Source organism: Cavia porcellus, unplaced genomic scaffold (genome assembly GCF_034190915.1).
Source record: "Cavia porcellus strain 051 isolate PalLab524CR breed Dunkin Hartley unplaced genomic scaffold, mCavPor4.1 scaffold_13, whole genome shotgun sequence".
Taxonomy (NCBI): domain Eukaryota; kingdom Metazoa; phylum Chordata; class Mammalia; order Rodentia; family Caviidae; genus Cavia; species Cavia porcellus.
Genome location: NW_026947496.1, coordinates 31,585,299 through 31,600,830, shown reverse-complemented (window position 1 = coordinate 31,600,830; position 15,532 = coordinate 31,585,299). Strand labels below are relative to the sequence as shown.

At 42.6% G+C, this 15,532-nt stretch overlaps 1 protein-coding gene across 14 annotated transcripts in view; it reads left to right on the top strand.

Annotated features, from left to right (window-relative positions):
* The window catches only part of Ttc13 (tetratricopeptide repeat domain 13), a 61,175-nt gene extending 57,513 nt beyond the window's left edge, over positions 1 to 3,662 (top strand). For all 14 annotated transcript variants that reach the window (XM_063260033.1, XM_013156466.3, XM_063260031.1 and 11 more), the window contains 3 exons: positions 1,197 to 1,275; positions 1,422 to 1,501; positions 2,925 to 3,662. In XM_063260033.1, the coding sequence (XP_063116103.1) occupies positions 1,197 to 1,275; positions 1,422 to 1,501; positions 2,925 to 3,039 (274 nt within the window). In that variant the 3' untranslated portion in view covers positions 3,040 to 3,662. The remainder of the gene's footprint in view (positions 1 to 1,196; positions 1,276 to 1,421; positions 1,502 to 2,924) is intronic.
* Positions 3,663 to 15,532: the final 11,870 nt, after the last annotated feature.

Below are 15,532 nucleotides of genomic sequence, written 5' to 3'. Positions count from 1 at the left end.
CCCTCGGCAGAGCCTCTGGCATTGGTCCTCTGTGCTCTGGTACCGGTTTAACAGGAAAGAGAGCCTTTATCCTCCACACCCCTCATTCTTTCTTCTGTCCTGAAGCTGGTTGCTTCTGTTTCTGACACTGGACTCTGCCCAGACTCTAGTCATCCCTTGTCCCTGTGTCCAGGCTTTGCTCCTTTCCCTGTGTACCCAGGCCCTGCCCTGCCAGCTTTCCCTTGGCCTTGCCACCTCCCTCCTTAGCTGTCCTTTCCCTTGCTCTTTAGGTTCTTTAGTGGCTACCCTCCTGCCCTCTCCTCACCTTCTCTTTTGTCCTTCAATCGGCCAGTCCATGATGATGCAGCCTGTATGCTGTCAGCCTGGTGGACAGCCCAGGAATCAGCTTACTTTCTGTGGAGTCCCCCGTGCCCTTGCTTTCCAGCCCTGTTACCCACACCACAGCACCGTGAGCCAGTCACCATGGCTTCAGTACCAGGTGCTGCAGACTGCTGCCACCTCCCCACCTTCTTCCCCAGCCCCCTCCCCCACCTACATTTGTGCAAGAGTGACTGGCACAGCAGTCACTGTGCCACCTTGGGAGTTCTGGCCATTCACACCCACTCCCAAAATTCACTGTAAAATTATATAAACTCCCCACCACTCATCTCAGTACACTGTGTGTTCTGCTGTTCTTCTCTGGGGCTTAAAAAGTGATTAATACAACTAGGTGTGGGGGTACAGCTCACCTGTGGTTCCAGGACTGTGGGTGGATGAGGCAGGAAGATCACAAGTTTGAGCCCAGCCCAGACAACCTAGGCACTTGGTGAGACCCCGTATCTAAAAATATGTAAAGGGCTGGAAATGGAGGTCAACACAAGACCCTCTAAAATGTATTTACAGAGTTTATTACACATGTGCATTTTAAAGCTGAGCTTCATTAAAGTTGCTAAAAATGTAAACTTAGTATTTCATAAAAATAGGAAAAACAACTAGGAAGAAAATCAATTTAAAAAACCTTTTTTCTAAGAGAATTCCTGGTGATTTTACCCTTAAATTAATAAATCAGTTTGTATTTTAAGTAAAAAGTATTTTTATATAAAGCTAAACAGTATTTTAGTGTAAATTACCTTTTTAATGATGGAAAATTCTTGGTGAGCATTGGCATAGTGTCGTCTGGGCCAGGCCTTGCTGAAGGCTGTTCTTTGTTTAAACAGTGTCATCGCCTACTCTGTCATCGTGGGGGCGCTGATGGCCAGCGGGAAAGAAGTAGCAGGGAAGATCCCCAAGGGCAAGGTACGGGGTGCTGCTGAGGAACCGGCTTGTGTGTGAGGTCTTCATCTGTGGACTCTTTTTTTTCTATAGTATGTGAGTGAAACAGGTCACACACTGAACCTTTCTCCTCTGCATTAATCACATTTCTAAATTTCTTTCTTTTCCAGTTAGTTGATTTTGAAGCTATGACAGCCCCTGGTTCAGAGACCTTCAGCAAAATAGCTAAGAGCTGGATGAACTTGAAAAGGTAACACTTTGAGATTGAGGCACAGCATCGCTGCTGGAGAGGGGACGGGCTTCCTCCCATAGACACGTGAAGGCCACCGTTCTGCTTGCTTTCATCAGCTAATGTCTAATTACCATGGCTTGATCTTTCTTCAGAGTTACAGTATTTTCCTGCTCTATAGGGTGAATTATGGATAAAAATAAGGAAAATCATTTGTGAAAGGGAAGTGACTGATGTCTTACATCTATGATCAGGTATTCATTTCTCTTGCCCCGTTTACCCTGTGTGCCAGGCTGTTCGGCTATGGATTCTGGAGTGAAACTGAACTTGTAGGCACAGCCTGTTTTAGACACTCTGGGTGGTGTCTAAAAGAGAGTAAGGAGAGTTGTGAACTAACTAAATCCTGTTCCCCAGGGTTTTTCTCCTCTCCAGTTTCAAGAGGTGGTACTTTCATCACATCGTGAGGAGGGGCTGTGTGAGAACCAGTGAGCACCAGCATGTGCCAGAGACCTCAGCAGCCCCATCCTTTGCTCACTCCTGGCATCCCGAAGCACCAGGAGCAGTGTGTGAGGTTAAACTCACAGGTGCTTCAAGAGTGAACAAGATAAGCAAATACTGCTGCTCGATCTGACTTACTCTTATCCTTTCTCCTTTGTTTATATCTTAACCACTCATATATTTCCCTCTCACATCTATTTGACAGCAGCCACTGTCATAATTGTTGGTAATGTGTGCTCCATTACAATGGGGAAGTTGTATCTGCTCTCCTGTTGCTTAACTGGTCCCTGTACATTGTTTTTTTAGACATTTTGATAAAATGATTACAGTATCATACATAATTTGTATGGTTTTTATATAATTTTACAGTGAATTTTTACCAGGTAAGGAAAGTTGTAAACACATTGTATAGGGGCTGGGGATTTAGCTCAGCAGCATAAGTACCTGCCTTGCAAGCAGGCAGTCGTGAGTTCGATCCTTGGTACCGATATTAAAAAAAAAAAAAAAAAAACCTACGTTGTATAGCTATTGTCTTTAGGCATCACAGACCTGCATTGTCTCACTAGGTGTTCACCATAGCTCTGAGCTAAGAATTCCATCCTTGCAGTTGCAGATAAGAGAAATGGGGCTTACAGAAAGGACAGGGCCAAGAAGGGGCAAAGCTGGGCCTGAAGCCAGCACCCTTGGAATCTAAGCCCAGTTGCACTGCAGCAGGATGCGTGGCACATAGTCCTGTGTCTGTCAATTTCATTTTCTTTCCAAGGCTTTAGATGAGCTTCCAAGCAGCTCCGGGCACCAGATCGCTGCGTGTCTGTTTGCGCCTCCTGCCTGCTGTCCTAGTGGTGCCCTTCCTCATACCTTCGTGGGCTGGTGGGAATGGATGTGCTTTGGCCTTTTGTGTAAACTGTGTTAATGGTCATGCCTTCCCTTTGTTTTTCTTTTTTAGCATCTCCCCTTCGTACAAGACCCTGCCGGCAGTGTCAGAGACATTTCCCACGTTAAGGTCGATGATTGAGGTGCTAAACACAGACTCCTCTCCACGGTGTCTCAAGAAACTCTAGTTATGCCATGGAGTTTGTACATGGGAAGGGCCACGCCTCTTGCTTCTTAAGTTATTTTTTAAAACATGGAATTAAGAAATTAGATCTTTTATTACTTTTGATATCAATTTTTGATAGGAATTGAATACTTGAAATCATTTTCTTTACTTTCTGAACCATAACAGAAATCATGAGAACAGAGTTCGGGGGGAAAAGCTACTTGACAAGGAAGGGACATGTTTGTATTACGTGGCAGCCTGATGGTGTCCACTTGTGAAGTGACATGACTTCTTCCTTATGGCAAAAAGTGTTTACTTCAGAAACCAAAAATAACTAATTAAGGTGAACAAAGCCAAGAACAAACGAGGAATGTCTTCATTCCATGGGAGATTTGGCTCCTCAGACTCCCCTTGTGTGAGCCACATGCTGGGGCTTTGCTCCTTGCTTGTGCGTTCTCCGTCCTCCCAGCACTGGGAGTGGTCCATGGGCCGACTGCACGCACCGCAGCTGATGGCCGGGATCACTCGCTGTCACTGAGGATGCACACAGTATTTGCCAATGTCCCAACATTGAATTGCTGAACCATGTCTTGTTTTTGCTGGAAAAAATAAATCATGGTGATTTCTGTAAGTCACCAGTGTTTGGCACTGGCTCACTTGTGAGTTTGTTGATTAACAGCTTGTTCTCAGGTACGAGGATCTTCAGAAGGTGGCTGTTTCTTTTTAGACAGATGAGTGGCAGCAAGTAAAGGGTTCAGTAAACTATTGCCATCTCCATATCATTTTAGTTTTTGATGTTTTGGGTTGGGTTGGGTTTGGTTTGGTTGGTTGGTTTGAACCAGGTATTTTTTATTAACTAACCAAATCATAAAAATACCATGGCAGATACCTTGGTTCATCCTTCTAATAAGTCTGTTGATCTGGTCTTCCTTTTCCAACATCTTCACCTTTCACAAAATGCATGCTCTTTTTCTTCATTTTGCCACATGGAGAAGATAATTTGAAAGGCCACAGGAAGTTACTTGCCTCTGAAGCATTTCGACAGTATAACTCTCATGACTCAGATACTCAGTGCAGATGATGCCGTATTTGTCTGTTTTCACCTGAATCAATTCAAACTAACACAGCTCACAGACACTCGGCTGTCTTAAGTACTCAGACACAGAGCAGCCCCGTTGGCTACATGAGTCACCTGAGCATGAGAAGGACAGGCAGGCAGGCAGCTGTGCTCAGTGGGTGCTGATGAGAGAAAGGAGCGGTGGGGCTGTGCCAGCCCTGTTTCCACTCGTGTAAGTAATATGATTTTAGCGTTGTTAGGAATCCTGGGAAGTGCTGTGCACCTGTACAATTTCCTGGAGTTCTGGAAAATGGCCCGTCGCCCACCCTAGATGCCTGATACCTGGGCCAGGGAAGATGGGGCCCAACAACACATTGTAAGCAACTTTGTTTGGTGAACAAGACAAAACTATCCGAAGATGGAATTTGCCCTCTATGCAGTGACTTCCTTTGTCATTATTCCATAAATGACCCAACATAACAACATGGCATTTATATTGTACCAGGTATTATATGTCATCTAGAGATATTTAAGGAAGACAGCAGAGGGCTGGGAGTATAGCTTAGTGGTAAAGCACTTGGTTAGCATAGCAGGGCCCAGGGTTTAATTCCTTTGGAAACCCCTGAGGTGATCAGTCCTCTGCCTGCTACAGTAGTTGTCTGAGGACCCCTCTGTTCCTGAAGGACTAGAGATGGGGGTCTGAGGAGTTGTCCAGGAATGTCCTGGGGGCCCACCTTTGCCCTTTGACCCTGTACCATCCTTCACACTCACTTCCCAGAGCCCTCCTGAAGAGCACCCGCTGCCACACTTTCCCCTCCCATCTAGTCCTGTTCCTCCTGAACAGTCTTTATTTCCTGATACCTGGTTGTATTCAGACCCACCATCCCACATTGCCCCAGATGACTCCTCCTGTGTAGCCTGACTGCTGCACCCCCTTTGCTGCTTTCCCTCATGAGTGCCCACTGGCCACAGCTTCTGCCTCCCTGTCCTCATGCTCAGATGACTCAAGCTGCCCAGGGGGCTGCTTGGTGTCAGTACTTAAGATAGTTGAGTGCCTAGAAGCTGAGTTTTAATTGATTTAGATATAAACAGCTATGTGCAGCTACTGGGCCACACCACCTGAAGAAGTCTTAATTAGACTATAGGAAAGAGTATTCCACAGAATAGCCCCCAATGAGGTTCTGTGGTGCTAAGTTAACATAACCTTCCATATGTTTGGTGTATAGATTTGCTTGAGTGTCCCTGCTCTTCATGATACAGTGACATTAAATTTGTAGAATTTTTCCCCACACCAACCACTTCTCCAACTTTGAAGACATTAGTGGGGTCTGGGGACAGCGGGCAGGGAGCTCAGCCTGTGGGAACAAAGAGACCCTAAAAGGTACAACACCGGACCAGAGGACATGAGACTCCTGGAGGCTGATTTTGGCATGTTAGTGTGTCCCACCTGGTTTTGTTAGCAGCAGCATCCAGGATTAAGATGTTCTTAACAATGGGAAGATCATGTCAGGGATGCAGGAATCATGTGAAGTCAGGTCCCTGAAGTCACAGGTGACTCAGGTGTGTGTAAGGGGCTCGGGGCTAGGGTGAAAAGGGCTTGCCTCATGAACACCAGCATGTCCCTGGCAGAGGGGCCTACAGATCGTATAGTCAAGGCAGGGAAAGGATAGAGCTCACTACAGCATATTCCCTACAGACACCTCCCCCATGCCATCCTCCACTGCCTGCTGGTGGTTTGATGTCTCTGACCTAACTATTGCAAATTGATAAAACTATGTTTTTTCCAGGTTTAAAATTTTGATGTGTTGTATAGTGAAGCAATTAAAAATGAAATTTTCTCTGATTAGCTAATTTGGTAAAACTCAGAAAAATCAGAGCCAATTTAAAATAGTCCCTTCTTTTATACATTTGATATAATCACAAAGGCATTTACATTAGCATGACTTTCCTCAAAGGGCCTCTGCATTTTGACTCCCATGTGGCAAATGGTTAGGGACCAGCTACAGAGAAACTGGCTGGTAAATAACAGTTCCTATTTCTTGCTTTCATCAAGCCAGGCCATATTTGGCATAAAAGCTAAAATAATTTAACAACAAAATGTTGCTTTTTTTTCTCCCTCCATGGAGTGGAGAAGGAGAACTAAGAAGCACACTCAGGGCAGCCTGTAAGACCTTTTTCTGCTCCTGGGTGCCCCAACATACTCTTCCCAGCTTCGCAAACTTGCAATCACCGAGTGACCTCACCCTGGATTCTGAGATCCGCTGGCCCATGCATCTCACACATGTGTTCACGGCACACATTTATTTCTCTGCTCTGTGCTTGTGGCTGACAGCAGTGACTTTGTCATTAGGAAACAGTTCCTCTGCAACCACACCTACAGTGAAGTAGCCCACCACTTCATCTTAATTCCAAGTGGAAATAACCCACTTTTTGTCCTGGGGGAAAACACATTGATAATTGTGGCAAAAAGATCACCCATTGTCACACAGTAGACAGGGACATCTGGTCTGTGTCACAGATGTGGAGACTCCGATCAGCAGGGAAGACGGATGTGAGCTCTTACCAAATAAGCCTCCCTGTATCTAGCTTACTCACTCAGACTTCTGACCACCAACGACATCTACTAAAACCTAAGACCCCTGCTAAGTACATAATTGAGTTTCTTGCTTAATCCTCTTGGAAGATGCGTAGAATGGTAACTAGAACAATTTCCAAGGAAAAGTGTAGGAGATGCAAGAAACATCCCTTAAACTAAGCAGCCAGCAGACAATGGAGCTGGGGGGTTTGCACCAGGCTGTCCTAGTCAAGAGCCTGGTCTGTACCCACAGGTGCCTCCAGAGAAAACCAGGAGTGTTGGTAGAGTGGGACCTCCTGAAGTCCTCTGAAGGGCTGATGGGACAGCTGAGCCCAGGGGAACTGCTTAGTCCTGGATCCAGGTTGGTCCCTCACTGACATGCTTTAGGTCTGAGCTTTTACTTTGCTAAGTCACACCATCTTGATGCCTGGGGAAAAAAGATTGCCCAGTTCACTAACACTGGGCAATAGAGAGATTTGCTGTTTGGAAGATGGGTGCTTTATGCCAGGCGTCACTTGGCAGATCTGAGTGATCTAGAGCTGCGTAGAGACTCCTGCTTTCAAAACTATGAGTGAGGCAGCCTGGTCCAGCCAGACTTGATTCACTTCTGCCTTGGCGTAGAGTCCAGTGCCTGCTAGCAAACAGACAGCTGGCTGAAATCATCAGAAGCAACAACTGACAGTGGAGAAAATTATGGAAGCTGTGAACCTGAGAATGCAGGGATGGCATCAGCATGGCACAGTGTGGCTATGGAACCTTGTTTGGGGCCTATTTGGCCCTTTCCTTCCTGGAAAGCGTATCTACCAGAGAGGAAGGATTTGACATTTAGTGGCTAAAATACATTTCAGTAATGGCAATACACTCCTAGGTCTACCACCTTTTTCAATGAGTGTACATCAGTGCAGTTGATAGGACAGTTCTGTTTCACATTAGTCGGGAAAATTATCCAAATGAAAATGCCATATGTCCTCTGGCCCTGCGCCCACACATGCCAGCTCTGTCTACAGCTTATACCCACTCTGTAAATGTAAGTTAAGCCTGGTGGATGCTTGAAAATGAATATGCCTGTGTCTTTCCCTTTGGCAGACACAGTGTCAGTGACTCTTCCCCATCAAGAGCCACATCCAGAAAAGATTCTCTGCATGAGAACTTGAGAAACTTGCAGTGGGATGCAACCATTCTTATACTGTAGAAAGACTTTTCAGATGGGTCAAAATTAGAAATGTCTTCCCCTTTGAATGGCAAGAGAGTGAAATCCATTCACGTTAGCATAGGCAGAGAGGAGAATTTCCTACAAGGACACAGACCTGTCCCTGTTTTCCTGTAGCCTAGCAAGTGTCCCCTGCCCTTTAAATTGCATTTTCAATGGTTCTTCATCTCTTTCAGTCCTTGTTACACAGAAACATGTTCCCTGCCTTTCAGTCACAGTTTGGGCTTCTCAGGGAAGTTCTCAGCTTAGACTGGCCAAGGAGACAAATCACATGGCAAGGTGGTTGGGAGTAGTACTAGGAAAAGGAGATTTTCCTAAGAATCTTTCTTCCAGCATATCAAAGACCTCTTATTTATTTTTTAATTAAATTTTAAGGAGAAAAAAGCGTACAAGTAATACAAAATTTAAAAAATAAACAGTAAGAAATCACTAGTCAATATTCTCTCCTTAGAAATAGTTGTTCAAGTTACAAAACCAAAGCACACAAAGTGAACTTTCAAACAGTGAGACTGCAAACAGTTTTGCTCAATGATCCAACAAAACTCAGTAATATGGTTATCTATCTTATACACTTAAACATATATGCAGTTATAACCTTTAGAGCACTTCCTTTTCTTTTGTACAATGACAGTTACACATTTTGGGTTTTATTACTCCCACAGTTCTTATTACTTTTTTTGAAGAGAGTAAAACCAAATGCGACATATCAGAACAGAATCAGTCAAATCAAAAGGATGGGCATAATAGATGATGTAAAAACAAAATGCAAGGTGATCAACAGTGGTTACCATACTGCCTCTTGCTATCTTAAGAATTTCCTATATCATCAGTTATAATAAAATTGAGCAAAACAATAAAGTGTAAAACCAAAACATTGGGGACATTACAGGACTTTAAAAGAAGATAATAGTCAACCAGAATGGGCGTCATAATGAATCTTATTGTCTTCACAGTTGTTGCCTATACTTTCGAACTTGGTACTATCAAACTAAGCAGAATAGGGGAAAATCAGTCAAAACAAGATGGTGAGGGCAATACAGGGTTTCAAATCAAGTTAATAGGAAATCAAAGTGGGTTACTATAATGTATCCTGCTATTTTTTATTTATTTTTCCCTTAAAAAGATAAAAAAAAGTAAATAATTTAAAAAAAGAGATTGAGATAAAAGAGGGCATAACAACAAAACAGCGCAGGTCAAAACATAACCATTTAAGCAAAATAGTGTTTCACCACAAGATATCCTGACATAAAAGTAGTTACCATAGTGTCTCTTTCCTTGAAATCTTTGAGTATAACTTCATATACTGTAGCACCAAACATATCCAGACAATGTAAAACCATTCAAAAGAATGACATTATTACAGGGTATTTAGAACCAACTAACAGAAAATGAACAATGGTTTCTGTATAATCTCCTTAAGACCTCTAATTTAAATAAATTGTAAGTTTTATTTTAGAATACTGTGTGGCTATTGTCTTAGTTACTTTTCTCATTGCTGAAACTACTGAACACCCACAAGTTATGGAGAAAAAGGTTTATTTCATCTCACAGTTTGTAGATGTTTCAGTTGATAATCTGCTAGCTCCAAAGCAGGGTGAAATGGCAGAGGGGCATTCCAGAGGAGAAACGGTTCATGGCAGAGCAGGAAGGAGGCAATGTGGCAAGCAACAGCAGCAAGCCTGCCTTTTTCACCTCAACCAGGCTGCAAACCTTTTGGGTGGTGCCATCCAACCCAGGATGGGGCTTCCCATTAGCCACACACAGAACAATGCTAAACCAATCAGTAGACTAATTTAGTTGTAATCCTCTTAATTCATATTTGTACATGCTTAATCTACAGTCATTCATATTTACAAATCATACATATCTACAAATTCATATATATCTACAAATTCATATTTGTACATGCTTAATCTACACCCTAGAGCCAGCCATCTTGGAAAAGCCTTATCTGTGGTTGTCTGAAGCTTTATGGAGCTATCTAGACAGAAGCCATCACAACTATTAAAATTATGTGTCATAATATTAAAGAAATGAGAAAAATGTTTCTAGTATTGTTGAAGGAGAGGAAAAGGATGAGAGGATCTGCTTCATTCTTCCCAGAATTGTGCTGGCTCCTGATCCACGAAGGGATGTAACACCAACAGATGATTCAGTGGTGCAGTACATGGAACAGTCTTGAGAGCTTGGGACTTAGAGGCTGTGAAGCCCTCTGAGTGTTCTTGTATGTGGTTGCACTTACAGTGGTCCTCAAATCACTCTAATTCCTGATGAGGCAGTGGAGGGCAAATGTTCTTTTCAGGCCTCTTGTCTGTTCTTGTGGATTGCTAATGGCTCAGGTCGGGGCTTAAGAGTCATGCAACAGAGAGTAAGGTCATACATTCACAAGTCTTATTCCAAAATGTGGTTCCTAGATCAGTAGACCAACAGCATCTGGGAACTTAATGGAATGCAAATTCTCGTTCCCAGTGGAAATCCCACATAAGAAACTGTCAGGTGGGCCCAAGTCCCTGTTCTAACAAGGATACTGTGCCATGCACAAGTATGAGAAGCTTGGCTCTGACCACTAGAAACTACATTATTATCTGTATCATCTTGTTCTTAGTCTTGAATGGTTTCCACCAGTCAACCAATGGAAAAGAGAAATCAAATGTTACTAAGTTCTTTGATAGCCAAGTTTCTCAATAAAACATAGACACAACACCTAACTAATGTAAAAATGTCTAACTGATGGCAAAACCAAAGCTCATGTAAGGACCAGTGGTTCCTATAATAGAGGAAAGGGGAGGGCCTTCCCATCCCAGAAGGTCTGGTCATTGATCTTGCTGCCACAGATGAGCAGGAGAAAAGGTATTCCGTGTACAAGACATCCAAAGATGCGAAGTGTTACTGGGAACCAGTGAGATTTAGGAGTTCATGGCAGAAGTAGGATGATCGGAAATTCCTGGGCAATTTAGCAATTTAGCAAGAATCTAACACACACACACACACACACACACACACACACACACACACACACACGTCAGGACATAGCCCATTGTGAAGGCCTGGGTCTAGCCCCACAGTATCAACAAAACAAAAACAATTACCACCAAACAAAAAAACTTTCAGGTTTTTTTTTTTTTTTTTTTTTTTTTTTTGTACCAGAGATTGAACTCACAATCTCACGCTTCCCAGACAGGCACTTATGCCACTAAGCTAAATCCCCAGCCCAAGTATAGATGTTTAATAGGAGAGGGATGAATGATGTAGGCACTCTTAGAAGTGAGTAAATGATTGTCTTAGTTCCTTTTCTCATGGCTGAGACAAAATACCTAGGACCCAGAGTTAAAGAAAGAAAGGTTTATTGTATCTCATAGTTTGCAGAGGTTTCAGTTCACAGTTGTCTGGTTATCAGGCAGGGTGGCATGGCAGAGGACACTGCAGAGGAGAAACAGTCCATGGCAAGGCGGGCAGAAGGCAGCAAAGCTGCAAAGTAGCAGAGCAGCGGCAAGCAATGACCTTCTTCCGTCCCTTTCAGTCTACTCAGGTTACATGCCCTCAGGGAAGGCAGCATTCACAGCCAGCATTCACTGCCTTCCTATATCCACAGCCAGAATTATGCCAAACCAATCAGTGGACTAATTTAGTAATTACACACCATTGGTCCCAGCATCACACACTTTAAATCCAGCTACTTCTGAAAAGCCCTTGATGCCTTATCTGTTCCCTTCTCTGTAAAGAGAAGCATTCCAAGCATTCATTTTTTCATGATTCATTTATCAAGTACCACTGAGCTCACTTGAAATCAAACACTGTTATTTTCAACAAAAAACAAGACACAAAGTTCTCCTGTAGTGTAGGCTTGATCCTGGTGGGGACTCCAGAATACCCAAAAGTAACAATTGAAATGTCATTTGCAAAGAAAGAGCTACAGAAGTGTTTAGTCTCTAGGTAAGGCATTTCTGCCATGTCTCCCTAACATCTAGGAAGAGCATGCCAAGAGGTAATAACACCTATGAAAAGCTATGGTTACTTAGCCAGACTAAAAAAGCATCCCTGGCTATGGAAAGTTGCTGAATACCAACCATCACCACCAGGAGATCCACTACATTGACTCTGTTCTATCCCCATGGCACTGCATATAAAGCAGTAAATATTTCTGTAAATCACTGGTGTGCAACCGTTTTAGGGAGCCAAGGATGACTTGCCTGTCTCCTTATTCTGTGAACAGAATTGGTGGCCTTTTTTTTCTTCAAGAAAAGTGTCAGGCAGGTATATCCATCCAAATTCTGCCCATTATGGCTTGTGTTTAGATGTCCCCCAAAGTCTCATGTGCTCATAGGTGGGGATTTTGGGAGCTGGCTGGATTTAAGGTGTGTGTGATACTACAATTAAGAGTGTAATAACTAAGTTAGTTCTCTGATTGGAATTAGCATCGTTCTGGTGTGGATAATGGGAAAGCCAACCTTGGGTGTGGGTGGCACTATCAAAAAAGCTTGCACCCTGCATAGGATAAAAGAAAAGGGATGTTTAGTTTGCTGCTGCCTTCTGCCTGCCAGGTCATGAACTATTTCTCCTCTATAATGGTCCTCTGCCACGTTGCTATGCCTAGAAAACAGCTAACTACGGACTGAAATCTCTACAAACTGTGAGCTGAACTTGTCTCAGCAATGAGAAAGGTCAATAAGACATTGGATTAAGAACATGCGGTTCACTGAGATTCCATCTCACTCCAGAAAGAATGGCCAGGATCAAGAAAACTACCAAAAACAAATGCTGGAGAGGCTGTGAGGAAAAAGGAACTCTTCTATGCTGTTGGTGGGAGTATAGAATGGTACAAACATTGTGGAAGTCAGTCTGGAGATTTCTCAAAAAGCTAGGATTGGAAGTCCCATTTGATCCAGCTATTCCATTTCTATGCATATTCCCAGAAGAACTGAAAACATCCTACCACAGTGATATATGTGTGCCCATGTTTATAGCAGCACAATTAGTAACAGCCAGATCTTGGAAACAACCTAAGTGTCCATCAACTGAGGAATACATAAAAAAGTTGTGGTATTTTCATACAATGTAGTACTACTCAGCTATAAAGAATGATCACATTGAGATACTTACTAATAAACGGGCACAACTTGAGACCATACTTATAAGTGAAATAAATCAAACTCACATGTATAAATACCGTAAAGTCTCCCTAGTGTAAGAAATAGTAAGAGTACCTAAGAGTTTATGGTATGGTTTATGATTCCCCGTTATACTGCTTTTGAAGTAATGATTTCATTCATTAGTTGGAATGGGTTTATCCTGGTTTGTTTAATATTTTTCATCTGTGATGGTATGAACAGCTATTTTAAAGAAAACCAGTCATTATAATAGCCAGTACTGATATAATTACTCTGAAGTCTTACCATGATTTTGCTTTTATTTCCATTGGCTCTATCATGTTGTATCTTATTGGATTGTATTATGTGTGATAGTATAAACAAATTTTCTATGGAAAATGAGAAAACATAGTAGCCATTGTTTTCTGTTATTTGGTTCAGAATGCCCTGTAATACTCTCATTTTCTTGAATAGTTTTATACTATTTTGTTATGTTTGATACTATTGTATATGAAGTTATGCTCAACTATTTCAAAGAAAGAGACATTGTGGTAGGTACTATTAATTACGGGTTGTCTTGTGGTACAATACTGTGTTGCTTACATTGTTCTGTTTTGATCTACTTTGTTATGTCCTGTTTTGTCTTAATCTCTTTAAAATAAAAGATGTGGTTATAAAAGGGATTTTTTTTGTTCCCCAAAGTTGAGATGTTTAACACATACACTCCAATGTGGCAGTATTAGAAGGTGAGGCCTCAGGAATGATGTTAGGGTTAGATGAGGTCAAAGTTTGAAGCTCTTACAAGCAAGATTAGTTCCCTGAATCAGTTGAGGGTTTGCTTCTTTTCTTTCTGCCATTTGTGAATACGAGGAGAGTCGGCAATGTGCAACCAGAAGAGTTCCCTCAAGCCGAACCTCAGCAGAATTTGACCATGGCAGCACCTGATCTTGGATCAGCAGTCTCCGGAACCTGCTGTTCTATGAGCCCCGACGCTGGTACTGTCTTGTAGCAAGTGGAGCAGATGAGACAGGTGTTCAGCAGGGAGCTGCCCCAGTATTTTATCTTATGTCTTTGTCTGTTGGCACTGTAGTAACAAAACATAAACTGGGTGCTGAGAAATGACAAAGATTTGTTCTTCACAGCTCTGAAGGCTGAAAGTCCCAGGCCAAAGCACCAGCAGATGTGGTGTCTGGTGAGCGCCGGTTTCCTTGTTCATAGGGTATGCTATCTCACTATGGCCCCAGATAGTGGAAGGGGCAAGGGACTTCCCTAAGTCTCTTCCATAAGGATACTAACCATTCATCCTGGCTTTGTCCTTATGTTTAATCACCTTCAGAAAGACTCTCCCTCCTGACATCGCGACCTTGAGGGTTAGGAGTTAACATATGAGTTTGGGTTGGGGGTAGCAGATATTCCGACCATTGCCTCTTATTACATATTTAAGACTTGGTTACCCCAAGTATATACAGACACAGACCCCATATATAAAATGCTTCTAATTTCAGCCAAGGTCTCTGTCATAGCCATTGAATGCCCTGAGTTTCTTCTTATAATCTGGAACAAAGTTCCTTTCAGTTATACTTTATCTTCTGGCCCACAGACTTCATACTTTGACTAATGTGTCAGACATATTATTTTGAAAACTTCTTTGGTAGTAAATTATATTTTATCCCAAACATTTAATGGAGCTCTGTGTTCTTTTGGGAAGCAGCATTTATTTTTGCAACTGCTTTGAAAACAGCCGGAGGTCAACTTTTAATGCCAAAGAATCCTTTCTAGTGAATTTCAGAGGAAGATCCCAGATGTCCATCAAATCTCAAGAATACATCTTTATGCACCACCCATATTATTAAGCAAAATGGGGAGGTGTTCTGCAGTTCACGTAAGTGTACTGAGCCTACCTACCACCAATTTAAATAAGGAAGAATAATACCTAAAACTCAGCTTCCCAAGATGCAGCTTCATAAATAAGCAAGCATCCTGTGCAGCTCAGGGCTGTTAGATGGATAGCAGAAGCTGCTTCCCATTGCCTCAACAGATCATGCTGATAACGTCCTTGAGAACAGTATCTTTCACTGTAGAGCCTGTTGACATTCCAAAAACATTTTTGGAATTCTGGCTGGGAAGATATTAAAGCCTCTCATTTTTAGAACAGGGCCTTGCAAATTATTTCTGTTTGTGTTTGGAATTATGCAAGTGTTATTTCAGGGGCAAAGACTTAAAGCAATAGTTGAGAGGAAAATTTTGGAGTGAATACTTATTTCTCACCCGAGACATGTCACAGCCTTGTTAAAAGCTGCCTTTGACCTGTAAGAAAGACATTTCACAAGCCTGGGTCCCCTGTCTGGCAGTCGCTCCGTTGCCGTGAAAACTTTTCGCCTGTCCACTTTGCAAAGATCAAGCTGCTCAGAGTTCTTGTGATATATGAGATTCCAGAATCAGCCTTGCCATTTTTGGAAGTTTACTTTTTGGTATTGTTATTTTCCATTTAAGCAGATGCTATGTTAGGCTCAGCACACTGACCTGAGTCGGCCTTCTCTCCTCTAATCCCTGTTTAATAACGAGATGGGTAAAGACATATTCCTG